This window comes from Polyodon spathula, chromosome 15 (assembly GCF_017654505.1).
Source record: "Polyodon spathula isolate WHYD16114869_AA chromosome 15, ASM1765450v1, whole genome shotgun sequence".
NCBI classification, from domain to species: domain Eukaryota; kingdom Metazoa; phylum Chordata; class Actinopteri; order Acipenseriformes; family Polyodontidae; genus Polyodon; species Polyodon spathula.
The window spans coordinates 32,681,111-32,703,838 of NC_054548.1; the positions used below are offsets into that span (position 1 = coordinate 32,681,111).

General features: G+C 41.0%; 1 protein-coding gene across 1 annotated transcript in view; it reads right to left on the minus strand.

Moving 5' to 3' along the window:
* The window catches only part of LOC121327763 (splicing factor U2AF 35 kDa subunit), a 40,006-nt gene that overhangs the window by 11,866 nt on the left and 5,412 nt on the right, over positions 1-22,728 (minus strand). The window contains exons 3-5 of the mRNA XM_041271950.1: positions 19,059-19,125; positions 14,686-14,735; positions 14,183-14,281 (exon numbers count right to left, since the gene is read on the minus strand). Coding sequence (XP_041127884.1) covers positions 14,183-14,281; positions 14,686-14,735; positions 19,059-19,125 — 216 coding nt within the window. The remainder of the gene's footprint in view (positions 1-14,182; positions 14,282-14,685; positions 14,736-19,058; positions 19,126-22,728) is intronic.

Consider the following 22,728-nt stretch of genomic DNA (forward strand, 5'->3'; position numbering starts at 1 on the left):
GGTTTACCCTTGATTAGTACCTGTGTTTCATAAAATTAACAACAACATCGGCCTACTGTATTTGACTACATCTTGTTTGTTTATATGACGGTAAAGAAATATTAAATGCTCCTGGCTGTCATCACATGACACCATTGTAATGTATCAGGTGTGTGGGAGGTACTGCAGTTAAATTGTTCTTATGGTATAGTTGGTGTTGGAGAGAAACTACTCTAGTGAGCTTGATCATTCGACAGACGCTCCCCGGGTTACGCAAGACCTGACTTACGCAAATTCGACCTTACGCAAAAAGTTCAGATGATGTAATGCCTGTCTCCTCCTCCTCAGACAAATTAAGCCCACTGTCACCCACCACCAAAATGCAGCCTTCAGTGTGCCAGGATAACAATAAGATTAACGTAAATGCAATGTTTTTGTTGTAATTGTTTTTTATACTTGCAATGACTCATGTTTTCATTCCTTTTTTCATGTTGTTTAAACACCTACTGTACATACACATTTACATAGCTATGCATACAAAAAACACAATGTACAGTATTACAGTAATATATACTGTATAAATACATAACTTATTTTTATAATACTGTACTAATTGAGAAGGATTGTAATTATACTAATTGTAAATCTCGAAAAACTAATCACTTCTAAATCTTTTGTAGTCATTTTTGTATTACTTTAGTATAAATACATGTTAATTTGGATTCATATGTTGTATTTTTCTGACTGTGAACGAAAAGACACACATTTGCCTATTTTCCCATTGGAAATAGAGATATTTTGAAATATCATTGCCCTGGTCACAAAAGCAAAGTTTGTGGGGAATAATAGCCATTTTCTATACTTTTGAGGCATAAGCAATTAGAAAATAACACTTACTACCCAGGAACAAAAATTGTGTTAGTGTTATTTTTCCTATTCTGCATTCCCCACCCCCCTGCTTGTAAAAACTATTTTGATTAGTATTTATTGATTTTATATTTTCTACAATTTTACAGTAACTAATGATTATTGGGGGTTGTTTTTTCAATAAATATTGTACAGATCCATTTTTTCTCCTTTCCCAACAATTTGAATTTATTAAGTTTCCATTTGCTACATTTAAAATATGTAAATTGGGATAAAAATGGCCTTGAATTTGATTTGTGTTTATTTTATTGTTAAATTTTGAAATGGCTCAGTGCAGAGGCTGTTGCTGACCTCCTAATGGAGTCAAGACTCAGATTTTGTGCCTGATGACTCTGTAGTGATTATGTTCAGAGTGACTCTTCCTCCAGTGAAAAATCCAACAGCAGTAAGAGCAGCCAATGGACATTGAGCTGGAGCCCCTAACCGAACCTATTTAAAACGGTATATTCCCATGAAACATGGCCGTTATGGGATTAAACGGAGATCTCCACTGGCTACACTCATTGGTTCAGTGTGTACACAGGGAAGGACTCTCAGATTGAGCTGCCTGGCTGCCCCCATGGTTGCAGACCAGAGAATTGTAAGGGATATGGCTTCACCCCTCCTAAATTTGGGCTACCATTTGTATGTAGACAACTTCTACGCAGGAATCCCTCTGTTTAGAGCCTTGTACACATTCCAAACAATTGCTTGTGGCATAATAAGACCAAACCAGAAGGGATTTCCCCATCAATTGGCAACCAAGAAACAGAGGCGCGGCAAAACCAGCGCTGGGAGGAACTACTGGCAATGAAATACACATAAAAAAAAAAAAAAAAAAAAAAAACTCTAGCACAAGTAAGCCCGAGTGTAGACACATGGAAGGTATAGATAAAGTCAGACCAAATCCTAAGGCAGTACAATGCTGCAAGGAAGACCATGGCATGGTATTAAAAACTCACCATGTACATGGTCCAGATTTCATTATACAACAGCCACGTTGTGTACTGTACGGCTCCAGAAAACAAGCTTCCTTTTCTAGCCTTTCAGACTTCTGTCATCTCCAGCCTCATATTTGCCGGCCAAGAAATGCCAGAAATGGTAAGATTAGAGACAGTGGCTAGACTTACTGAATGTCATTTCATACCAACGCTGCCACCATCTGGGTGTAAAGCAAGACCACAAAAGTGCAGCAAGTGTTCCCGCAAGGGCATGCAGAGGAATACACGGTACTACCGTCCACACTGTCCCTCTCAGCCAGGCCTCTGTTTGGAGGAGTGTTTTGAAAAGATACCACATGGTACATGAGTACTAAAAAGACTAAACCCCAGAACAAACCACCATAACCTTTAACAAATGGAACATTAGGTTATTTGAAAGAGAATGACAACCATTACCGAATGGGAAGAGCCCTCTCTGACTGCCAATCACTGAGCGTATATAAAAAAGCTGCCCTATCAGGGCCCTGCTGTGAGGAGGAGGTCCCTCCCACCTCCTGCTGAAGAGGGACGTCCTCACAGTGGCATACCGCCATTTTCTTTCGAAAACAGAGGTCAGCTGGGGACACGACCTTGAAGGGTAATGGTTGTCATTCTCTTCCAGGGAACCAGGGATATGGCAATAACCTAACATTTCCTTTCAATGGAATGACAACCGTTACCGAATGGGAAACTATACCAAAGTGGTCGTGGCTCCAGATTACCGACAGTACAGTTTCACGGCAATAGCATGCCTAAGGGCATGCCGCCTGCAACACCCTAGAGCCCAAAGAGGGTCTCGTTCAGTTTGCAACATCAAGGCGGTAGAAATGCGCAAAATGTCTGGACTACCTGTCCATGTAGCAGCATTGCATAAATCTAAAGGAGGCACCACGAAGGAAAGCCCACGAAGTTTCCTGGCCCCTGGTAGAATGAGCCGTAATGTCTATCAGTAAGGGGGAGTCCATCTGTTCATACGCCAAGCGTATAGCATCTGCCACCCAATGCGCTAGACTTTGCTTCGATAGGGCCTGACCTCTAGAGCGGGACCCGTAGCAGACAAACAGCTGGTTGGACTGTCTCCAGGATGTCGTCCTACCCAGGTAACAGCGCAGAGTCCGAACTGGGACGAGCGTGTGCCGTCTACAGTCCTCCTCTGACTCGTGCGGGGGAGGTCTGAAAGTTTTAAAAACCACCGGCTGGTTAATATGGAATGAAGATACCACCTTTGGTAAAAAGGCTGAATTTGTTTTTAATGTTACCCGCGAATCATTTCCAGTAAAAGCCACACGTGTCATTGATGGACAGCACATGAAGCTCACTTACTTGTCTAGCAGACATAACAGTTATTAAAAACTCCACCTTCAAGGAAACGGCGCAGTTCTACCGACGCCATGGGTTTGAATGGGGGACCCGTAAAAGGACCCGCAGTACCAGTTCTAGATCCCACTTGGGGACCATACTTTTCATGGGAGGACGAAGTCTCCGAGCACCTTTAAGAAATTGCACTGCCAGGAAATGTGCCCCAGGGGACACAGTCAATTTTATCATGGCACACTGATATTACTGCCAGATATACCTTCAAAGTGGACGCTGATTTTCCTGCGTCAAACAGGTGTTGTAAGATTAATATCGTCTCAATAGGGCAGGTCACAGGATCGTGACCTTCAGCAATGCACTAGTCTTGGAAAACTTTCCATTTGTATGAATACTGGGCTGTAGTGTTCAGCACCCTAGCAGACTGTAATGTTTCCACCACTGCATCTGGAAAACTACATCTGAATAGACTGCTCCGTTCAACGGCCAGTCCCAGAGTTGGAGCTGGGCTAGGTTAGGGTGCCATAATAGCCCCTTCGCTTGGCTCAGGGGATCCTTGCGCAGCGGGAGCTGCCACAGTTGACCCGACACGCCGAGCAAACCAGGGGCACCTCTGCCACCTGGGTGCAACTAGCAGAACCTGTGCTCCCTCCACCCTAATCCTCTCTAGTGTCAGGGGTATTAATGGTAGCAGAAGGAACGCATACAAGAGCCCCCGTGGCCAGGGTTGAGCTAGCGCGTCTCTTCCCAAGGCCCTCCCCTCGATGGAGAACCAAAGGGGGCAATACGGTAGACTCATGCAGATTGAAACCTCTCCCAAATCTGTTTCACCACTTGAGGATGCAGTCTCCATTCTGAGCTGTCTGGAGCTCTTCTGGACAGGTCTGCTGCCTTCTTGCCCACACCAGGGAGGTAAACCGCCCTGATGGAAAACAAGTTTCAGTGCATCCAGGACAGGGTTCTGTGCGCTGCGTGGTGAAGGCCCGGCGAGCGTAGGCCTTGGTGGTTTATGTAGGCTACCACTGTAGCATTGTCCGTCTGGACCAGCACATGTTTGTGCACTAACTGCTGGCGAAAATGAACGCCAGGTTTACTACTTGCAGCTCTATGGCAGCAAGCGCACATAAATGCCCATGTCCCATTCACTTACCTCTTATTCCTCTCCCATTCCAGACCACTCCCCAGCCCAGGCTCTGTAGTGTAGTGACCACTTCCCTTCTATGAGGGGATCTGATGCGCAGATTGCTGGGATGGAGCCACCACTCCAGTGTCTTCCAGCATTGTCTGGACACTCGCACCAGCCAGTACCGATCTCAGACCGGGTGCACCTTGAGCGTATTTACCCAGGCTTGAAGCAGGCGCATTCTCAGCAGCCCTAGTGGAAGGATTCTCGAGGTGTACAACAACCTTTGATATATGTAGGACAGCAGCCTCTCTGAATAGTGTGGCTTCCAACGACCAAATACTGTCTTCCAACAGTGAGGGAAGCATGCTCAGAAATCAGTTTGATCCCCAGGAACACTGTGGGATGAGACTGTGCGAAGTTGCTCTTCTGTTGATGTATCGAGAGCCTTAGCTTCGTCACATGATCTATGACCCATTTTGTGTGCGCACACTTTGGAATGCGTGCAGACTAGCCAATCGTCCAGCTAGGTCAGGATCCGAATACCCCACAGCCTGAGTGGAGACAGTGCTACATCCATGCACTTTGTAAATGTGCGGAGCACCAGCGAGAGGCCAAATGGGAGCACGCAGAATTTGTACACTTTGCCTTGAAAGGCGAAGTGCAGATACGTTCTTGCCTTGGGTCAGTCCGGTTGTGAGGGGGGTTGGTGGCAGCCGGGGCCCCTCAGGGGCAGTCTCCCTTGGGCCCCGGCCTCCAGCCGGAGAACCGGTTACCCCCAGCAGGCTCTTCTGCCTGCTTGTCTGTTCTGGGGTGGAGGGCGGCGTTCAGGCCCAGTTGCCCCTGCAGGCTGTGAAGGCCACCTTTGGCATAGAACAGTTTTCCCTTTCCCCTACTGTTCTGCCAGCCAGGGAACGCCCATGGCTGCAGCTGCATGCGTGCCCAGAAATCTTCCCTCTGCGACACATGCGGCAGTAAGGAGCCCCACCGCTGTGGCTTTCCCAATAGAAGTGGCTGGATCAGACACGTCTGACCACGACGCTGTGAGGGACAGCTCACCTGGGCTAGGAGGTCTAGGTGCTGGGGATGGGGAACGAGACTGTGGAAGTTGGGGCTGCCCGGTGATAGGGGGCAGTCTGCCCTGCGATTTGAGTACTGTCTCTAGCACAGTCTCCACCAGCTCTGCAAAGCGCCGCTCAGCCGAGCTTGGGCACCTCCAAGGAGACAAACGGGGATCATCTGCGCGGGGAAGGAGAGCGGTACTTGAGCGGTGACCGCCTGTCCCCTAGTCCCCTTGAGTGGTACCGCCTGGGTGGTGACTATCTCACTTCCACTGAGAGACGCCTATGCCTCTGCACCAGTGGTGAAGAAGGGGAGCTACCTGGTCACTGTGGCGGGGGGGTTCCTAGAAGACCTCTGCAGAGGGCCTTGGACCACGGACCTCAGTCTTCCCTGGCTCAGGGAAGGAGATACTGCTGGGGATAGGGCTGCTCTCCTTTGCTTCGCTTTTAGAGAGCTTTCTGCATGGAGAGCAGTCCAACTCGCCCACCAGTGCTTTGGCTGCATGGTCTGGCCTAAAGTATCTGGCGCAGGACAAGTGCTCATCCTGTCTGGGCAGCTTCGCCGCGTACTGGTCGCACTGGTGAAAACCAGCTGAGGACCCAGTTGAACGCACTGACATGGCGTGTGCGTAGGCGGGGCTACTGCGCTCTGTGCCAAGAGGAACTGCGATCAGTGCCTAGCAGTCGGTACCGCGTCTGTCAGCGCTGAGGGACAGCACGGTCGGTACAGTCAGTCAATCTGTTCCAATGGGGAGCGCGGTCGATGCCAGGCTGTAGACGGCGGCGAGTCAATCAGAGCCGGGTAGGTGCTGTTTCAAGCCTGAAATCAGCGAGTAGAAGTGAAGTCGATGCCGGGATGTGTAGCGGCTTACAGCTCCAAACACAGAGGGAACTACATGAGGTAGAAGAGAGTAATGGCCACTTGCCAATCTCGCAAGAGGGGTCGAAACCAGCTCTAGTCAGTAAACTGACAGGAGAATCAGGCAAAAGCACTCTCAAACGCTCAAAAGCGTGATTTTACCGTGAATTTTTTAAATTTGAAGGTAGAACCAACAAAATCAGCCAAATCCGGACAAAGAAAGCATGAGGCAATCTGTGACTTGTCTCAGTGAAGCAAGAGAGAAAATGGCGATATGATAATGTCAGGATGTCCCTCTTCTGCAGGAGGTGGGAGGGACCTCCTCCTCCTCACAGCAGGGCAACAATAGGGCAGCTTTTTAATATATGCTCAGTGATTGGCGGTCAGAGAGGGCTCTTCCCATTCAGTAACGGTTGTCATTCCATTGAAAGGGAACAAAAGGTACTAAAAAAGTTACTTCTCGTCATGCAGCAACATTACCGTGTGGAAGTGGACAGTTCAAAGCGACCTAGTCTCAGTCTAGGACCTATAAACGCCTGACAAACTATAGAAAGGTGCACATCTTTGGTATTTCTGAATTCAGAAATCAGGGTAATCCAGAAACACCGTCATTAACAATGGAACAAAAGCAGAGATTCACAGGTCCAAATGTAATGGGGGAAAAAAAAAAAAAAGTGACATTCCCTCAAATTTCAGCAGGAATGCGAGTAACACCCCATTGACACACAAGGTCATGTTACCCATTTATAAAATCATTATCTTGTACAGTTTCACAAAGTACTTATTTTTTGGTGGAGTAGTGGCCATTTGAAATCAGGGTGGGCATAATAGACCATGGGCTGCGTTTTTCAAAAAAATTGCCTGGTATCTGTCGAACATGTAAACCCCCCAAAACCAATGAAAAGATTCACACAGGCAGCACCTTAAAAGTTTCTACATTCTTACATCAAGCATTAGCATTTTAGGGACGAAATGTGATGCATGTGTAATACATTTTATGAAAACAGCTATATTTCTTGGTCATGTGCAAATAAACCACAAAAACTTGAGTGACAAAAATACAATACATATAGTTTGCCAGGGGTACCTGAAAAGGAACATGGAGTAATTGATGCAAGCCAGGCGAGTCCCAAATTAAAAAAATGTCTGTAGCACAGGGCAGAGAAGGGGTTAAACCAAGAAGTTTTTGTTTTTTAAAAAAAAAAAAACTTGTTGGCACCTTATGGACATTTCAAACGTGTCAATGTTTATAGACATCAATTGGCTCGTTGCTGGCAATAAAATATGCAGGAAAACATTAGGTTATTATCATAACCGTGGTTCCCCGAAACAGGATTAACCATTACTTGGGTATTTCCCCTTTAAGACACCCAAATCTGAAGCTTTATACCAGACTTCATCAGTGCTGTATTCCACGTGTCCCGGACAAATGCACCCTGGAACAAAGCCCATGAAGTCGTCTGACCCCTAGCAGAATGGCCGGTGAGCTTCTCTGGAGGAGGCATATTGGCCAGGTCATTAACAGTCTTAACTGCTAACCATTTAGACAAATGGAGAGACAAATGGCTGTGTGTTGACCTTCATAAAATCAGGCAATGGGTACAAAAAAATTGTTAAACACCTAAATATCCCACTTACCACTATTAGGGCAATAATTAAAGAAGTTCAAAACCACTGGAACAGTGGTAAATCTGCCTGGTAGAGGATGCAAGTGCATCTTGTCCACACACACAGTGAGGAAGATAGTTCCAGAGGCAAAGAAGAATCCAAGGGCCATAGTTGGAAAATTACAGAAATTGGTTGCATCTTGGAGTCACCAAGTCTCCAAATCTACAATTAGACACCATCTCCATGCCAATAGCCTATTTGGAAGGGTTGCCAGAAAAATGCCTTTATTGAGAGCAACCAACAAATGTAAGTGCCTGGTTAGCTAAACATTGGCACTTGGATTGGAAACGGGTGCTATGGTCAGATGAGACCAAATGGAGCTCTGGCCACGCACACCAGCGGTGGGTTTGGCGTCAAAAGAAGGATGCATATGTAGAAAAGAACCTCATACCTAATGTAAAATATGGTGATGGATCTTTCAGGTTATGGTGCTGTTTTGCTTCCACTGGTCCTGGGGCCCTTGTTAAAATCAACAGCATCATGAACTCTATCAAGTACCAGGACATTTTAGTCAAAAACCTGGTTGCTTCTGCCAGGAGGTTGAAACTTGGCAGCAAGTGGATCTTCCAGCAAAACAATGACCCCAGGCACACATCAAAATCCACAAAGAAATTGTTAGTTGACCAAAAACTCAACATTCTGCAATGGCCATCTCAGTCTCCAGACTTGAATCCCATTGAAAACCTGTGGTTTGAATTGAGGAGGGAAATCCATAAGCACAGACCAAAGGATAGCAAGGATCTGGAAAGATTCCGTGTGGAGGAATGGTCTAAGATTCCTTTCAATGTCTTCTCCAATCTCAACTTAAACAAAGTCTCAGTGCCATTATCCTTGCAAAGCGAGGGTGCACAAAGTACTGAAAAATAAGGGTGCCAACAACTGACACAATTTTTTTGGAAATAAATTTAATTTGAGAAATTAGTAATTTTGGTTGGATTCCCCTGAAATCATTAATAAAGTACAATATATTCACATGTTGGAAAATTACAATATAGCTCATTACCTGTGTTTTTTATGACTTTTTTTGCTCATCTTTATCAAGGGTGCCATGAGGATTTCAGTCCTTCAGGTTCTTTCAGCACTATAATGACCCAGCCACACAAATTGATTTTCAAAGCACTTCTGCTCTGTTTTTAATAAAAAAAAATAAATAAAAATAAACACACACCTAACTCTTTCAAGCGCCAAACACAAACTGGAACCTTCTAATAATCCGACAGGTAAGCTTGTTTACTGGTTCCAAAACAAACAGTTTTACACAACACACTGAAACAAAAGGTTTCACATGGCCTTTCCCCTATCATTACAGCTGTACAAACGCCAGCACAGTTGGGCTTCTTTACAAACCAGCAGCCCCGAAATGACTGGCTGCTCTCCTTAAATACCCTGCACCTGGCTCTAAATTTACAATGATAGCCAGGTGCAGGGGATAATTACTAAGGCTGCATTCCTAAACAGAAAAATGGCAACACCCACAACCACAATTAAGCTGCTACATAAAAATTATGAATGGGATTTAAATGTAGATACTGATACCGTTGTCTGATTTTAAAGAGGGTAATATACACGATGTATTTTCTTTATGTATTCTTGTATAACGAGACGCAGCAAATACAACAACGTAACTGCAACCCACATACATACACACACACAGAGCTCTGGAAAAAATTGACCACTGCAAAATTCAGTTTCTCTGGTTTTACTGTTTATAGGTATGTGTTTGGGTAAAATGAACATTTGTGTTTTATTCTATAAACTACTGACATTTCTCCCAAATTCCAAATAAAAATATTGTCATTTTCTGCAAACAAATGCTCTAAATGACAACTGGTCAAAATAAAAGATGCAGCGTTGTCAGACCGAGTAATGCAAAGAAAATAAGTTCATATTCATTTTTAAACACAATACTAACGTTTTAACTTAGGAAGAGTTCAGAAATCAATATTTGGGGGAATAACCCTGATTTTCAAGCACAGCTTTCATGCATCTTGGCATGCTCTCCACCAGTCTTTCACATTGATGTTGGGTGACTGCCACTCCTGGCGCAAAAATTCAAGCAGCTCGGCTTTGTTTGATGGCTTGTGACCATCCATCTTCCTCTTGATCACATTCCAGAGGTTTTCAATGGGGTTCTGGTCTAGAGATTGGGCTGGCCATGATCTGGTGGTCCTCCATCCACACCTTGATTGACCTGGCTGTGTGGCATGGAGCATTGTCCTGCTGGAAAAACCAATCCTCAGAGTTGGGGAACATTGTCAGAGCAGAAGGAAGCAAGTTTTCTTCCAGGACAACCTTATACCCTTCACAAAGAGAAATCTGCCCAATTCCAGCCTTGCTGATGCACCCCCAGATGAGTCCAATTTTCAGCTCTGCCCAACACCTGGTTGTCTAATGGTTAGACGGAGACCTGGAGAGGCCTACAAGCCACAGTGTCTCACACCCACTGTGAAATGTGGTGGAGGATCGGTGATGATCTGGGGGTGCTTCAGCAAGGCTGGAATCTGGCAGCTTTGGCATGCATCAAGCCAAGTACAAGGTTGTCCTGAAAAAAAACTAGCTTCCTTCTGCTCTGACAATGTTCCCCAACTCTGAGGATTGGTTTTTCCAGAAGGACAATGCTCCATGCCACACAACCAGGTAAATTATTTTACTTCAGCGATTCAATATAAAATTTAACATTTTAGATTGAATGAACAAAAAAGGTAATTATAAAATGTGTATTGCCTTTCTAATTACCTTTTTTGTTCACACTCAATCTAAAATGTTAAATTTTATATTGAATCGCTGAAGTAAAATAATTTACAGCTTTCTTGTTATTTCAGCCAAGTGCTGGTAAAGTCCTGGTGCAGCCTATTGTCCCACGGGAATCCTGAGGCTCAAGTGCTGTTCTAATTGGGGTCCTTAGCACTCCTTTGGCTGCGCAATATTCTGCTTGTTGGAGTTTAAGAGATTTATTTATTTATTTATTTATATTTATATATATATATATATATATATATATATATATATATATATATATATATATATATATATATATATATATATACATACACACATACATATATATATATATATCACACACACACACACACACAGTGGCTTGCAAAAGTATTCAGACCCCTGACCAATTCTCTCATATTACCGAATTACAAATGGTACATTGAAATTTCGTTCCGTTCCGATATTTTATTTTAAAACACCTAAACTCAATTACTGTAAGGTTACATTGGTTTTATGTTGGAAAATATTTAAGAAAAATAAAAAAAACTGAAATATCTTGCTTGCATAAATATTCAACCCCCACACATTAATCTTTGGTCTTTCGCTGCAATAACAGCTTTAAGTCTTTTGGGGTAAGTAAGTACCAGCTTTGCACACAGTGTTGGAGTGATTTTGGCCCATTCTTGGTAGATTTGCTCCAGGTTGTTCAGGTTGGTTGGACAACGCTTGTGGACCGCAATTTTCAAATAGTGCCACAGATTCTCAATGGGATTGAGATCAGGACTTTGTCCTACAGTGGCCCAGTCATTCACCTTTTTGTTCTTGAGCCATTCCAATGTTGCTTTGGCCTTGTGCTTGGGATCACTGTCCTGCTGAAAGGTGAATTTCCTCCCAAGCTTCAGTTTTTTAGCGGACTGAAGCAGATTCTCTTGCAGTATTTTCCTGTATTTTGCTCCATCCATTCTTCCTTCAATTGTAACAAGATGCCCAGTCCCTGCAGATGAGAAGCATCCCCACAGCATGATGCTACCACCACCATGCTTCACTGTAGGGATGGTGTGTCTTGAGGCTGGGCAGTGTTAGGTTTGCGCCACACATAGCGCATTGAGTTTTGGCCAAAAAGCTCTATCTTGGTCTCATCTGACCACAAAACCTTTTCCCACATCGCAGCTGGGTCACTCATGCTTTCTGGCAAACTCCAGACGTGCTTTCAAATGGTACTTTTTGAGTAATGGCTTCTTTCTTGACACCCTCCCATACAGACCAGCGTAATGCAGATCTCTTGATATGGTAGACTGGTGCACCAATACTCCACTCCCAGCCACTGAACTCTGTAGCTCCTTCAAAGTGTTTGTTGGCTTCTCTGTGGCTTTTCTCACAAGTCTCCTTCTTGTTTGAGCGCCAAGTTTTGAGGGGCAGCCTTTTCTTGGGAGTGCCTGGGTGGTGTGATGCAGCTTCCACTTCCAGATTATTGATCCATCTGTGCTCATTGGGATATCCAAACACTTGGATATTATTTTGTACCCTTTCCCTAATCTATGCATTTGTATTACTTTATCTCTAACTTCTGTAGAATGCTCTTTGGTCTTCATTTTCCTTCAGATTCACAGCCTTACCAATGATCCTTCAACATTGGGGTTTTATCCAGAAAATGTGACAGCAACTTTAATGGTTCACAGGTGGAGGCCAATGGTAAGGTAACTGTGTCCTCGTTCGGGCAATTTCTTTCATCGGTGCAAACTGGGAGCTTCCACAACACAGGGGTTGAATACTTATGCAAGCAAGATATTTCAGTTTATTTCTTAAAAATATTTCCCAACATAAAACCAATGTCACCTTACAATAATTGATTCTGAGTTTCAGTGTTTAAAAAAAAAAAATCAAACAGAACAAAATTTCAATGTACCATTTGTAATTCGGTAGAGAGAATTGGTCAGGGGTCTGAATACTTTTGCAAGCCACTGTGTGTGTGTGTATATTATATATCAAAATGCTTCAAGTATTGAGGCTCAGCTGAAAAGGAAAATTACAACAATCAGTGTGCGCAGCTCCTTTATGCTATTGGGGGTGGAGCAGCAGCTGCGTCACACTGCCCTGATGAGAAGTCTTTGTGCTCGTGTGTCTTGAAGGGGAAACGCCCATTTGTAAATGGTTAATATTCCCTACTTTAAAGGGAACCCAAGAATTATATTACAACAGCAGTAAGAAAACAATTGTCCAGCACTGTTTTGCAAATTGTATTTACAGTCTTCACTAACAATGTAGTTCAGTCTGAAATAAAGGTGTTTTGAAAAGACCAATCGTATTGCTGGCATGACAATACAAAATATTACAGTAGTGATCAGTTTCCTTTAAGGAATGTACAGCTAGAAAAGTAGCAGAGACAATTCATTGTCAAACAATATAATTAAACTGCCATGGTTTACTATGACTAATTATAGCTTTATTTAAAAGGCAGGTAGCATGGAAAGAAATAAACTAAACAATAATTAAACATGCAATTAATTTGGCTTACTTAGGAAAAGCCCCATCTGAGTACAGTACCTTAGTTTTTCATCACAGAAGAATGCAGCGCTTTGCCAGGGCTGCCGTCTTGTTTGCTTTTTTGTACTCAATATTTTGACTATTTTGATACCAGGTTTCAAAACTTGATTTCTGAAATGGTGGTTTAAGGGAAATAAAACAAAAACCATCAAAAGTAGGAGTATTGTGATTTGTTAACTGGAATATTTATACTTCTAAATGCAGAAATATTGTGCTTAATTGATTAGTATTCTATTATATGCAAAATCTGCAAAATCTCATGAGCAGAACTCTCCAGAGGCAGAATCGGCAGACACCTGCTTCGCCCACCGTGTACTACTGTAGCTCTGCACGAATATGACGTGCATTTTTAGAGGGAAATCGGAGAATCCGCTGGAAGACAGATGCAAATATGCTTATGTTAATGCTTTGTAAGAATGCCCTCAATTAATGTTCGAGTCTCAACAGGTTGATTTATAACAACTTGCAAAAAAGTTAGTAAACTGAGTGCAGAGATTTAAAAAAAAGAAAAAAAAAGTGGCAAGAATCTGGGATCCACTGCCATGTTTGATTTTTTGCTCAGGAACCCAAATTGAATGAAGTTAATATTCAGACTACACCTGAAAATGTATAGCAGATAAGTGAACCTCAACTGCTGGTTTCACAAACTAAGAGTTGCCAATACTTGAGAATGGACAAAACACCTGCCAAACAAAACTAGGTAAATGTGCGAAGGAGGGTTTTAAGAAAATAAAACAACCCTTGTTTCTCTCCGTGGATATTGTGAAGCAAAGCACCACGAAGTTAAAGAAAGTTATTGCTTTTCGTATGTAAATATCTGTTAACAGCTATATACGTTTCATATTGCAACTGTGTTACAGTTCTGGCGATTGGAAGACTGCACAACAGATGTACAATTTAAATATCGCTACTATACATGTAATATACATGGTTATTGATAAACCTTCAACATTTGAACCTTAAGTATTGTGGGTTTGGTTTAACAGAGTCAACAGTAAGTAGCATTATTATTAACGGTATTACTTACCTTCACATAAACATTTCCGACCAAATGATCACCAAGATTATCACAAACGTTCATTTCTTCAACTTCACCATATTTCTCTTCCATCTCTGTAAACACCTCCTGAAGAACAAATAAAAAAGGACCAACGTTACAGCATTCACACTGAACAAGGAAAACAAGGCTGTCATTGGCATCAACCCAGTCATTTGAACAGAACAAAAAAAAAAAAAAATCACCACCATTACTTGGTATATATCCATTGCATGCACATGTAACAATGCAAGTCTGATAGACAAGGCACCTCTATATCAGTGTGACTAACAGACAATGGACCTGGCCAATAGAAGGGATCAATGAGGAATCAGATTGCAAACCAAACCATAAATGAAAGAGGGCTGCACTTCTCTTACCAACGTGATTGAAAAGTTCTATTCACTTCATAATGGCGACACTTTTCCATATGCAGTAAACACTCAATTCCTACAATTAAAAGAACATACAAAAAACGTTGACATTCAGCTCACCTCAAAGAACTCATCATAATGCTCTTGCATCTCCACATCACTAACCGCACCTGGTAAATGTAAAAACATAAATTAACATATTTGATAATTGCCTTATAAGAATTTCAATACAACTTTTCTACAAAACTTTAGAAATAGTATATTGCTATATAAATGGGTAAGTATACAAAGCAATGAAACTACACCTTGACTGAAAGAACTCAACCCATTTCCATTGCTTTTATCAGCTGAATGCCTAGGTAAACACTAGCTTAGCTAATTTTTTGATGGCACTAATTTTGGACTGCCTTACCTAGAGTAACTAGGTAGTCCAAGATTAGTGCCAATTATGGCTGGTTTCACAGACCACATATGTATTATATAAATAACATTTACAAGAAACACACTGCAGTTGCAACTCAAACTCATTTATATATTCATAACAGTAACATTTAGGGCAGACAGGGGGAAGGTCATTAGACAGACACGTATACGGTGTCCCTTTTAGGACATCCTCAGATCTCACCCTTCCGACTCAATCATTCCCCTCCTCGACTCAATCGTCAGACCACTTCAACCAATACTATCCCCTCTCCTTTTTTACAGGTTACACTGGAATAGCTTGACAAATGTAACAGCACAGTTTTACTTGCTAGACACACCAGGGAGTACTGAGATTTTTAAAAAATAAATACAAATAGGCCTATATTAACGTAGGTACACAAACGTACCTTAATAGGACACCGAGTTAGTACAGTTAAATGTGTTATGCGTTAATTTGAAAAGTACCTTAAAAAAACTACGATATATTGTAACATGTGGTATCTGAAGTACAGGAATGCTTGGGGTGGGAGGGACTGCGTTTTGCCTCAGTCCAGCAGCCTATGGGCAACGGGCACGGGCCACAGGTGATTGTCATGGAGTTGGATGAGTTGGGACTGGCTGGTGCTGCAGAGCAGTGACAGGGGGAGTGTGTTGTTGGAAGCAGAGAAAGAAACGAATAAACAGAACAGTTAGAGATTTGTTGTTATTTTAGCGGCGTAGGTCGTGGCCCACAGCGACCTGTTAAATTTTTAGTTAACCTTGTTAAATAGTATTTCGATAATAAATGATCAAAGACAAAAACACGTTTACTAGATCGAGTTTGTACACAATCGACTGAAAGGTCACTATTCTTGTTACCATAGATTTTCACTTTTTTTTTTTTTTTTTTTTTTTTTACTTTATAGCTTGCTTGGGTTTTGCAATTTTGAAAAAGATAATAGGGTGGGTTTCTGAATTTAAACAACCAAAATCTAAGATCGTATAAATTAAGCAAGTCTTTGAATACAAAAATTTAACTGTACAATTTAATTAAAATATTGACCCGCAGTCATCTTGGATTTAAGTAGGCATACAAGATTAAGTTTGTGTGTTGTTTTATTTTTCTAATAATCTTAATCTTAGAGTCAATTGTGAGATAGTATCTTGTTATTTTTGACTTGTTAAGTCAAAACAACGAAATGATAGTATGCTGAACGTTATTTTAAGATGCATTTATTTTGTGTGGTGGAAATGGGCTTCCGTATGTATTGGCTTCCACGTTGCCTTTTTAGCCAATTATTAAATTACATATTACGTTTCAGGATTAGTTGATCTGAAGTATGGTAATAGTGAAAGATTTCCGGAATTTAAACAAAATTAAACACACTACCTTTTATGAGATCAATGTAAATTTAATTGCAAACCAAATGTTTATTTTATTACTTTATAGGTAGCTAGCTACTATCAATTCAGTAATTCGTTGCTTCAGACCTTCAATTATCTTCAGCCTACTTATTAATACATTCACATATTTACATTAACCCATAAAGTTAAAATAATGCAATACATAAAACAGAAAGTATGCATGTTACTAAGGAATATGAGTTATTGGTGTATGATTTCATTTAAAGGATACGGTTGTGGTTTACCATCGTCTGATCTTCAACATTGCAAAACACAAGCAACCTATATTAAAAGAAATTAAAGTGAAAACATTACGTAGTTTAACGTACTTTCAGAATAACGCCAACACTGTACTAACTCACGCTGTCCTATTAAGGTACGTTTGTGTACCTATATTAATGTAGGCCTATTTAATGTGTGTTTTTTTTTTTTTTTTTTTTTTTTTTTTTTTTAATCGCAACACTCACCGTCTCTCTAGCAAGTAAAACTGTACTGTTAAATTTCAGTCCAGCTATTCCAGTATAACCGTAAAAAAGCGAGGTAATAGTATGGCTTGAAGCGGTCTGACGATTGAGTCGGAGGGGTGAGGAATGAGGATGTCCTAAAATGGACACCGTACATGTATTCGCATATGGTTATTCATTTTTGGTATAGTTGCCAACTTACTGAATGAAACTACAGTTAAATTGGAGTTTGGTGGTGTTACAAAACCAGTTTCTCACAAGTCAATGCAGCAGGTCTACAGTTTAGAATATTCAGAACAAGCACGTCACTGAATCTGCACCAGTGGCACAAATTTAAAACAGACTCAGGTTTATACACCACAGAAAGTGGAACATTTTAAATCCAATCTATTTAATCTTCGATATCATGCCAGAGGACCTTGTCTCAATTAGTTGTATTTTTATTTATTTTAATTTAGTAGTTGCAGACTGTTTATCATTTTCTCCCAATTCAGAATAGCCAATTATACTTCATTATGCTCAGCTCACTGCTACCACCCCCGCACTCTGGAGCAGCGAAGACAAATGGATGCTGTCCTCAAATGGATGTGTGTCGTCAGCCAACCGCTTCTTTTCAAACTGCAGACCCACCATGCAGCCACCTTCGAGCTACAGCGTCAGGCAACTTACAGACAAGCCCACAGGCGCCTGGCCAGACTCAGGGGTCACTGGTGCATGGTGAGCCGAGGACACCCTGGCCGACCCATTTTATTCTACTGAGTGGCGCATCCAGTGAAGGCGCTCCACGTGGAGTGCAGGATGCACCCTATAGCCTCGAGATCGTGAGTTCGAATCCACACCATGTCATTGCTGACCGTGACTGGGAGTTTCCATGGGGCAGCGGCGCACAATTGGCAGAGTGCCACCTGGTTATGGAGGGCTTACGTTGGCAAGGCAATACATGTTCACCACACAGTAGCAACTCTTGTGGTTGATAGGGCACTTGCAGATCTGCTGTGGAGCCATTCAGATCTGTGTTGTCCTCTGGTACTACAGGTCTGATGGCTTTGCTGTTGGATCTGAAGTTTGAAAAAATGACTGCTAGGCAGGACATGTTTCGAAGGACGCGCATCAACCGTCATATCCCCCCCCCCAGAGTCGCAGGGGGGGTTGCAGCAGTGAACCAGGATTAATAAAATACAATTGGCAATTGCAAATTAGGGTAAAAACAGTTTGCGACAACAAAAATTTAAAAATAAAAAATAAATCCACAGGGCTCAAATACATATCAAAACCACTGAGAAACTTTTCAGACACCGACAAATGTTACTGGATTTTTATCTACAGCTCATGCGGCACCGCACAAGTACGTTTCTCATGTTACTGCTAATTATTTACACATTTAGGTGTTTTTTATTTTGTACAAAACGATTTTCACTTGTCTAAAGTTTTGAAAACTAAATAGCTTGTTTAAACTACTTTGAGAATAAGTAGGTTTTCCTGCTGCAGTCGTTTGTCTCGGCTAATAAATTTACACTTTGAAATTTAATCTGCGTCACCGAGTTTCCTCCAAAACTTACCAAAATACAGTAATCAGTTCACACTAAATTAAAATAAAGCATACAAAAATGTGTTTCTGTATGCGTTTAAGGAGTATTATAATAAAATGATACATCACAGACAGTGAAGATAGCCTCAATACACGTTATGCTGCTTAACCCATGTATCTTTACCCAACTTCAGTTCTTTGCAGTGCTTCTATTTTTTCTTGACGTAACTGGTGAGTTGTATTACATTTATTTTAGCTATAATCCACCTGCATACAAAGCTATTTCTGTTTTTAAAAGGTTAAGCTAGATGAGAAAACCAAGAAGTAATCAAGACTTGCCTTGTACGGGATGTTCAATAAAAGCTGTTACTTCAATTTTTTCACAGAAACACAAACATAGCATCAACCATTGTATACCATATTTACGATATTTGAGGTTAAGAATAACAGGAACGGTGTCAATACCGTAATGTAAATAAACTGCAAAACCAGTAAACAGACTCACCCTTACTGTGAAGAGGACAGAGCAATGCATTAGTTCAATATATAGGAAAAGTACAAGTATGGACTGCACTCTAAAGGACTGTCAAGTCTTGTTCTCTTCAAGACTTTAGAGAGCAAGTTGTAATGCTTTGTAAGAAACATTTATAATTAATGGTGCAGGATCATGCAAACAAGTTTTGGATTAAACTTACAGCGTAAACCATCAGCAGACTGGGCAGTGTTTTGAGGGTTACGGTAAATGTTCAAGAGGGCAATGGTCTGAAATACAAAACATTTTGGAAAAAATTACTTTTCCCAGCTAACCTTTTCTTTTAGGCATATGATCCTCAGAGATAACTGCATGCCGAGCACTGAAACAAAAACTGTTAATCCCCACTGTTGTCCTGACAATGATGAAGCTGCTGTATAGGAACAGGAATATCAGGAGAATTCAAATGACTGTACTGACCAAACAATTAACCACATAGCCTACATTCAAAACAATGAAGTCAGGCACATTCACCCTTTAATTGCACAATTAAAAGCAATACTCCAGAATCTGACAGAAGACACATTATAATTAGTTCAATAATAGTGTTTTTTTGAGAAATCACAATTAAGAACAGAACATAAGAAAGTTTACAAACGAGAGGAGGCCATTCGGCCCATCTTGCTCGTTTGGTTGTTAGTAGCTTATTGATCCCAAAATCTCATCAAGCAGCTTCTTGAAGGATCCCAGGGTGTCAGCTTCAACAACATTACTGGGGAGTTGATTCCAGACCCTCACAATTCTCTGTGTAAAAAAAAAAAGTGTCTCCTATTTTCTGTTCTGAATGCCCCTTTTTCTAAACTCCATTTGTGACCCCTGGTCCTTGTTTCTTTTTTCAGGCTGAAAAAGTCCCTTGGGTCGACACTGTCAATACCTTTTAGAATTTTGAATGCTTGAATTAGGTCGCCACGTAGTCTTCTTTGTTCAAGACTGAACAGATTCAATTCTTTTAGCCTGTCTGCATATGACATGCCTTTTAAGCCCGGAATAATTCTGGTCGCTCTTCTTTGCACTCTTTCTAGAGCAGCAATATCTTTTTTATAGCGAGGTGACCAGAACTGAACACAATATTCAAGATGAGGTCTTACAAGTGCATTGTACAGTTTTAACATTACTTCCCTTGATTTAAATTCAACACTTTTCACAATGTATCCGAGCATCTTGTTAGCCTTTTTTATAGCTTCCCCACATTGTCTAGATGAAGACATTTCTGAGTCAACAAAAACTCCTAGGTCTTTTTCATAGATTCCTTCTCCAATTTCAATATCTCCCATATGATATTTATAATGTACATTTTTATTTCCTGCGTGCAGTACCTTACACTTTTCTCTATTAAATGTAATTTGCCATGTGTCTGCCCAGTTCTGAATCTTGTCTAGATCATTTTGAATGACCTTTGCTGCTGCAACAGTGTTTGCCACTCCTCCTACTTTTGTGTCGTCTGCAAATTTAACAAGTTTGCTTACTATACCAGAATCTAAATCATTAATGTAGATTAGGAATAGCAGAGGACCTAATACTGATCCCTGTGGTACACCGCTGGTTACCACACTCCATTCTGAGGTTTTTCCTCTAATCAGTACTTTCTGTTTTCTACATGTTAACCACTCCCTAATCCATGTACATGTGTTTCCTTGAATCCCAACTGCGTTCAGTTTGAGAATTAATCTTTTGTGCGGGACTTTGTCAAAAGCTTTCTGGAAATCTAAATAAACCATGTCATATGCTTTGCAATTATCCATTATCGATGTTGCATCCTCAAAAAAATCAAGCAAGTTAGTTAGACACGATCTCCCTTTCCTAAAACCATGTTGACTGTCTCCCAGGACCCTGTTACCATATAGGTAATTTTCCATTTTGGATCTTATTATAGTTTCCATAAGTTTACATATAATAGAAGTCAGGCTTACTGGTCTGTAGTTACCTGGTTCAGTTTTGTTTCCCTTTTTGTGGATCGGTATTACGTTTGCAATTTTCCAGTCTGTCGGTACCACCCCTGTGTCAAGAGACTGCTGCATGATCTTGGTTAGCGGTTTGTAAATTACTTCTTTCATTTCTTTGAGTACTACTGGGAGGATCTCATCCGGCCCAGGGGATTTGTTTATTTTAAGAGCTCCTAGTCCCTTTAACACTTCTGCCTCAGTTATGCTAAAGCTATTTAAAACTGGATAGGAACTGGTTGACATGTGGAGCATGTTGTCAGTATCTTCCTTTGTAAAAACTTGTGAAAAGTAATCATTTAATATATTTGCTATTTTTTTTTCTTCCTCTACGATTTTGCCATTTGTATCTCTTAAACATTTAATCTCCTCTTTGAATGTTCTCTTGCTGTTGTAATATTGGAAAAACATTTTGGAATTGGTTTTAGCTCCCTTAGCAATGTTCATTTCTATTTCTCTCTTGGCCTTTCTAACTTCCTTTTTGACTTGCGTTTGCAGTTCCGTGTACTCTTTCTGCGTACTTTCTTTTCGGTCCTTTTTTAATGCTCTGTAAAGTGCCTTTTTTCGCTGAATATTTTTTTTAATTGATCTATTAAACCATTTTGGCAATTTAGTTTTACATTTAGATTTGTCTACTTTAGGGATATAATTGTTTTGTGCCTCTAGTACTACATTTTTGAAGAACAACCATTGCAGTCTGTGAACGGGATACTGCATCGTCCGTCGAACGATCAGACCCTAATTGCACTTGTGAGGAAAACGGTGTTGGACATTTCGAAAAATGTCAACATGTTTTAGCAGTTTACACGTTGTAAAGAACACGTTGTTGCGATGTTTTCAGTGTATTTGTTGTAGTTACCTAAATCAGGCCAAAATATTTTTAGTCCGGTTTTGTACAACTCGAAGGATCCTTAAATTAGTTTTTAAAATTAGTTCACACTACTGGAGGAAAAAAAAAAAAAAAAAAAAAAACAGCTCTGAACAAATTATGGCAAAATGGCTATTGTATCTCAGATGAAAACCAATATTACATAATTTGAAAAGGCAGCTAGCTTAGATATGCATGTTTAAAATAAGGGATTAACAACCATGTCAATTTTATCTCTTTAAATACACCATAGCAAGCACATTGTCATATTTCCATTTGCACAATCAATGAGCTAAATTTAGTGAATGGCAGGCTGCAGTACATTTAATTTTGAATTCCCTAAACGAATTCCCTAAATATTTAGTCGTCGGCCCTCCAGGCGAGGTCAGTTTTGAGAAATAAAAGTAGCTTATTTTCATCGAAAGGGGGATAGGCAACTCACACCATCTCACTCACAACATCTCACACGAAAGACAGAGCACAAGGAGGTTAAGTGACTCTCAGGGTCACACAGCGAGTCAGACAGGATTTGAACCGGGGACTTCCTGGTTACAAGGATCAGTATTAGGGCCTCTGCTATTCCTAATCTACATTAATGATTTGGATTCTGGTATAGTAAGAAAACTTGTTAAATTGTGCAGATGGCACAAAAAAAGTTGCAGCAGCAAAGGTCATCCAACATGATCTAGACAAGACCCAGAACTGGGCAGAATACATGGCAAATGACATTTAAGAGAGAAAAGTGTAAGGTACTGCAATTTCTTCATCTAGACAATGTGGGAAAGCTATAAAAAAGCGATAGATAGTTAGATAGTGTTGAATTTAAAATCAAGGGAAGTAATGTTAAAACTTTACAATGCATTAATAAGACCTCATCTTGAATATTGTATTCAGTTCTGGTCACCTTGCTACAAAAAGGACACACTGTACTTTCTCAAACCTCTGCAAATTTCCATGATATTCTTTGAGCGCTGGATGCAGAAGCAGCTGTCTCCTTTGCTATGTCCGTGTTATCTCTGTAGTGG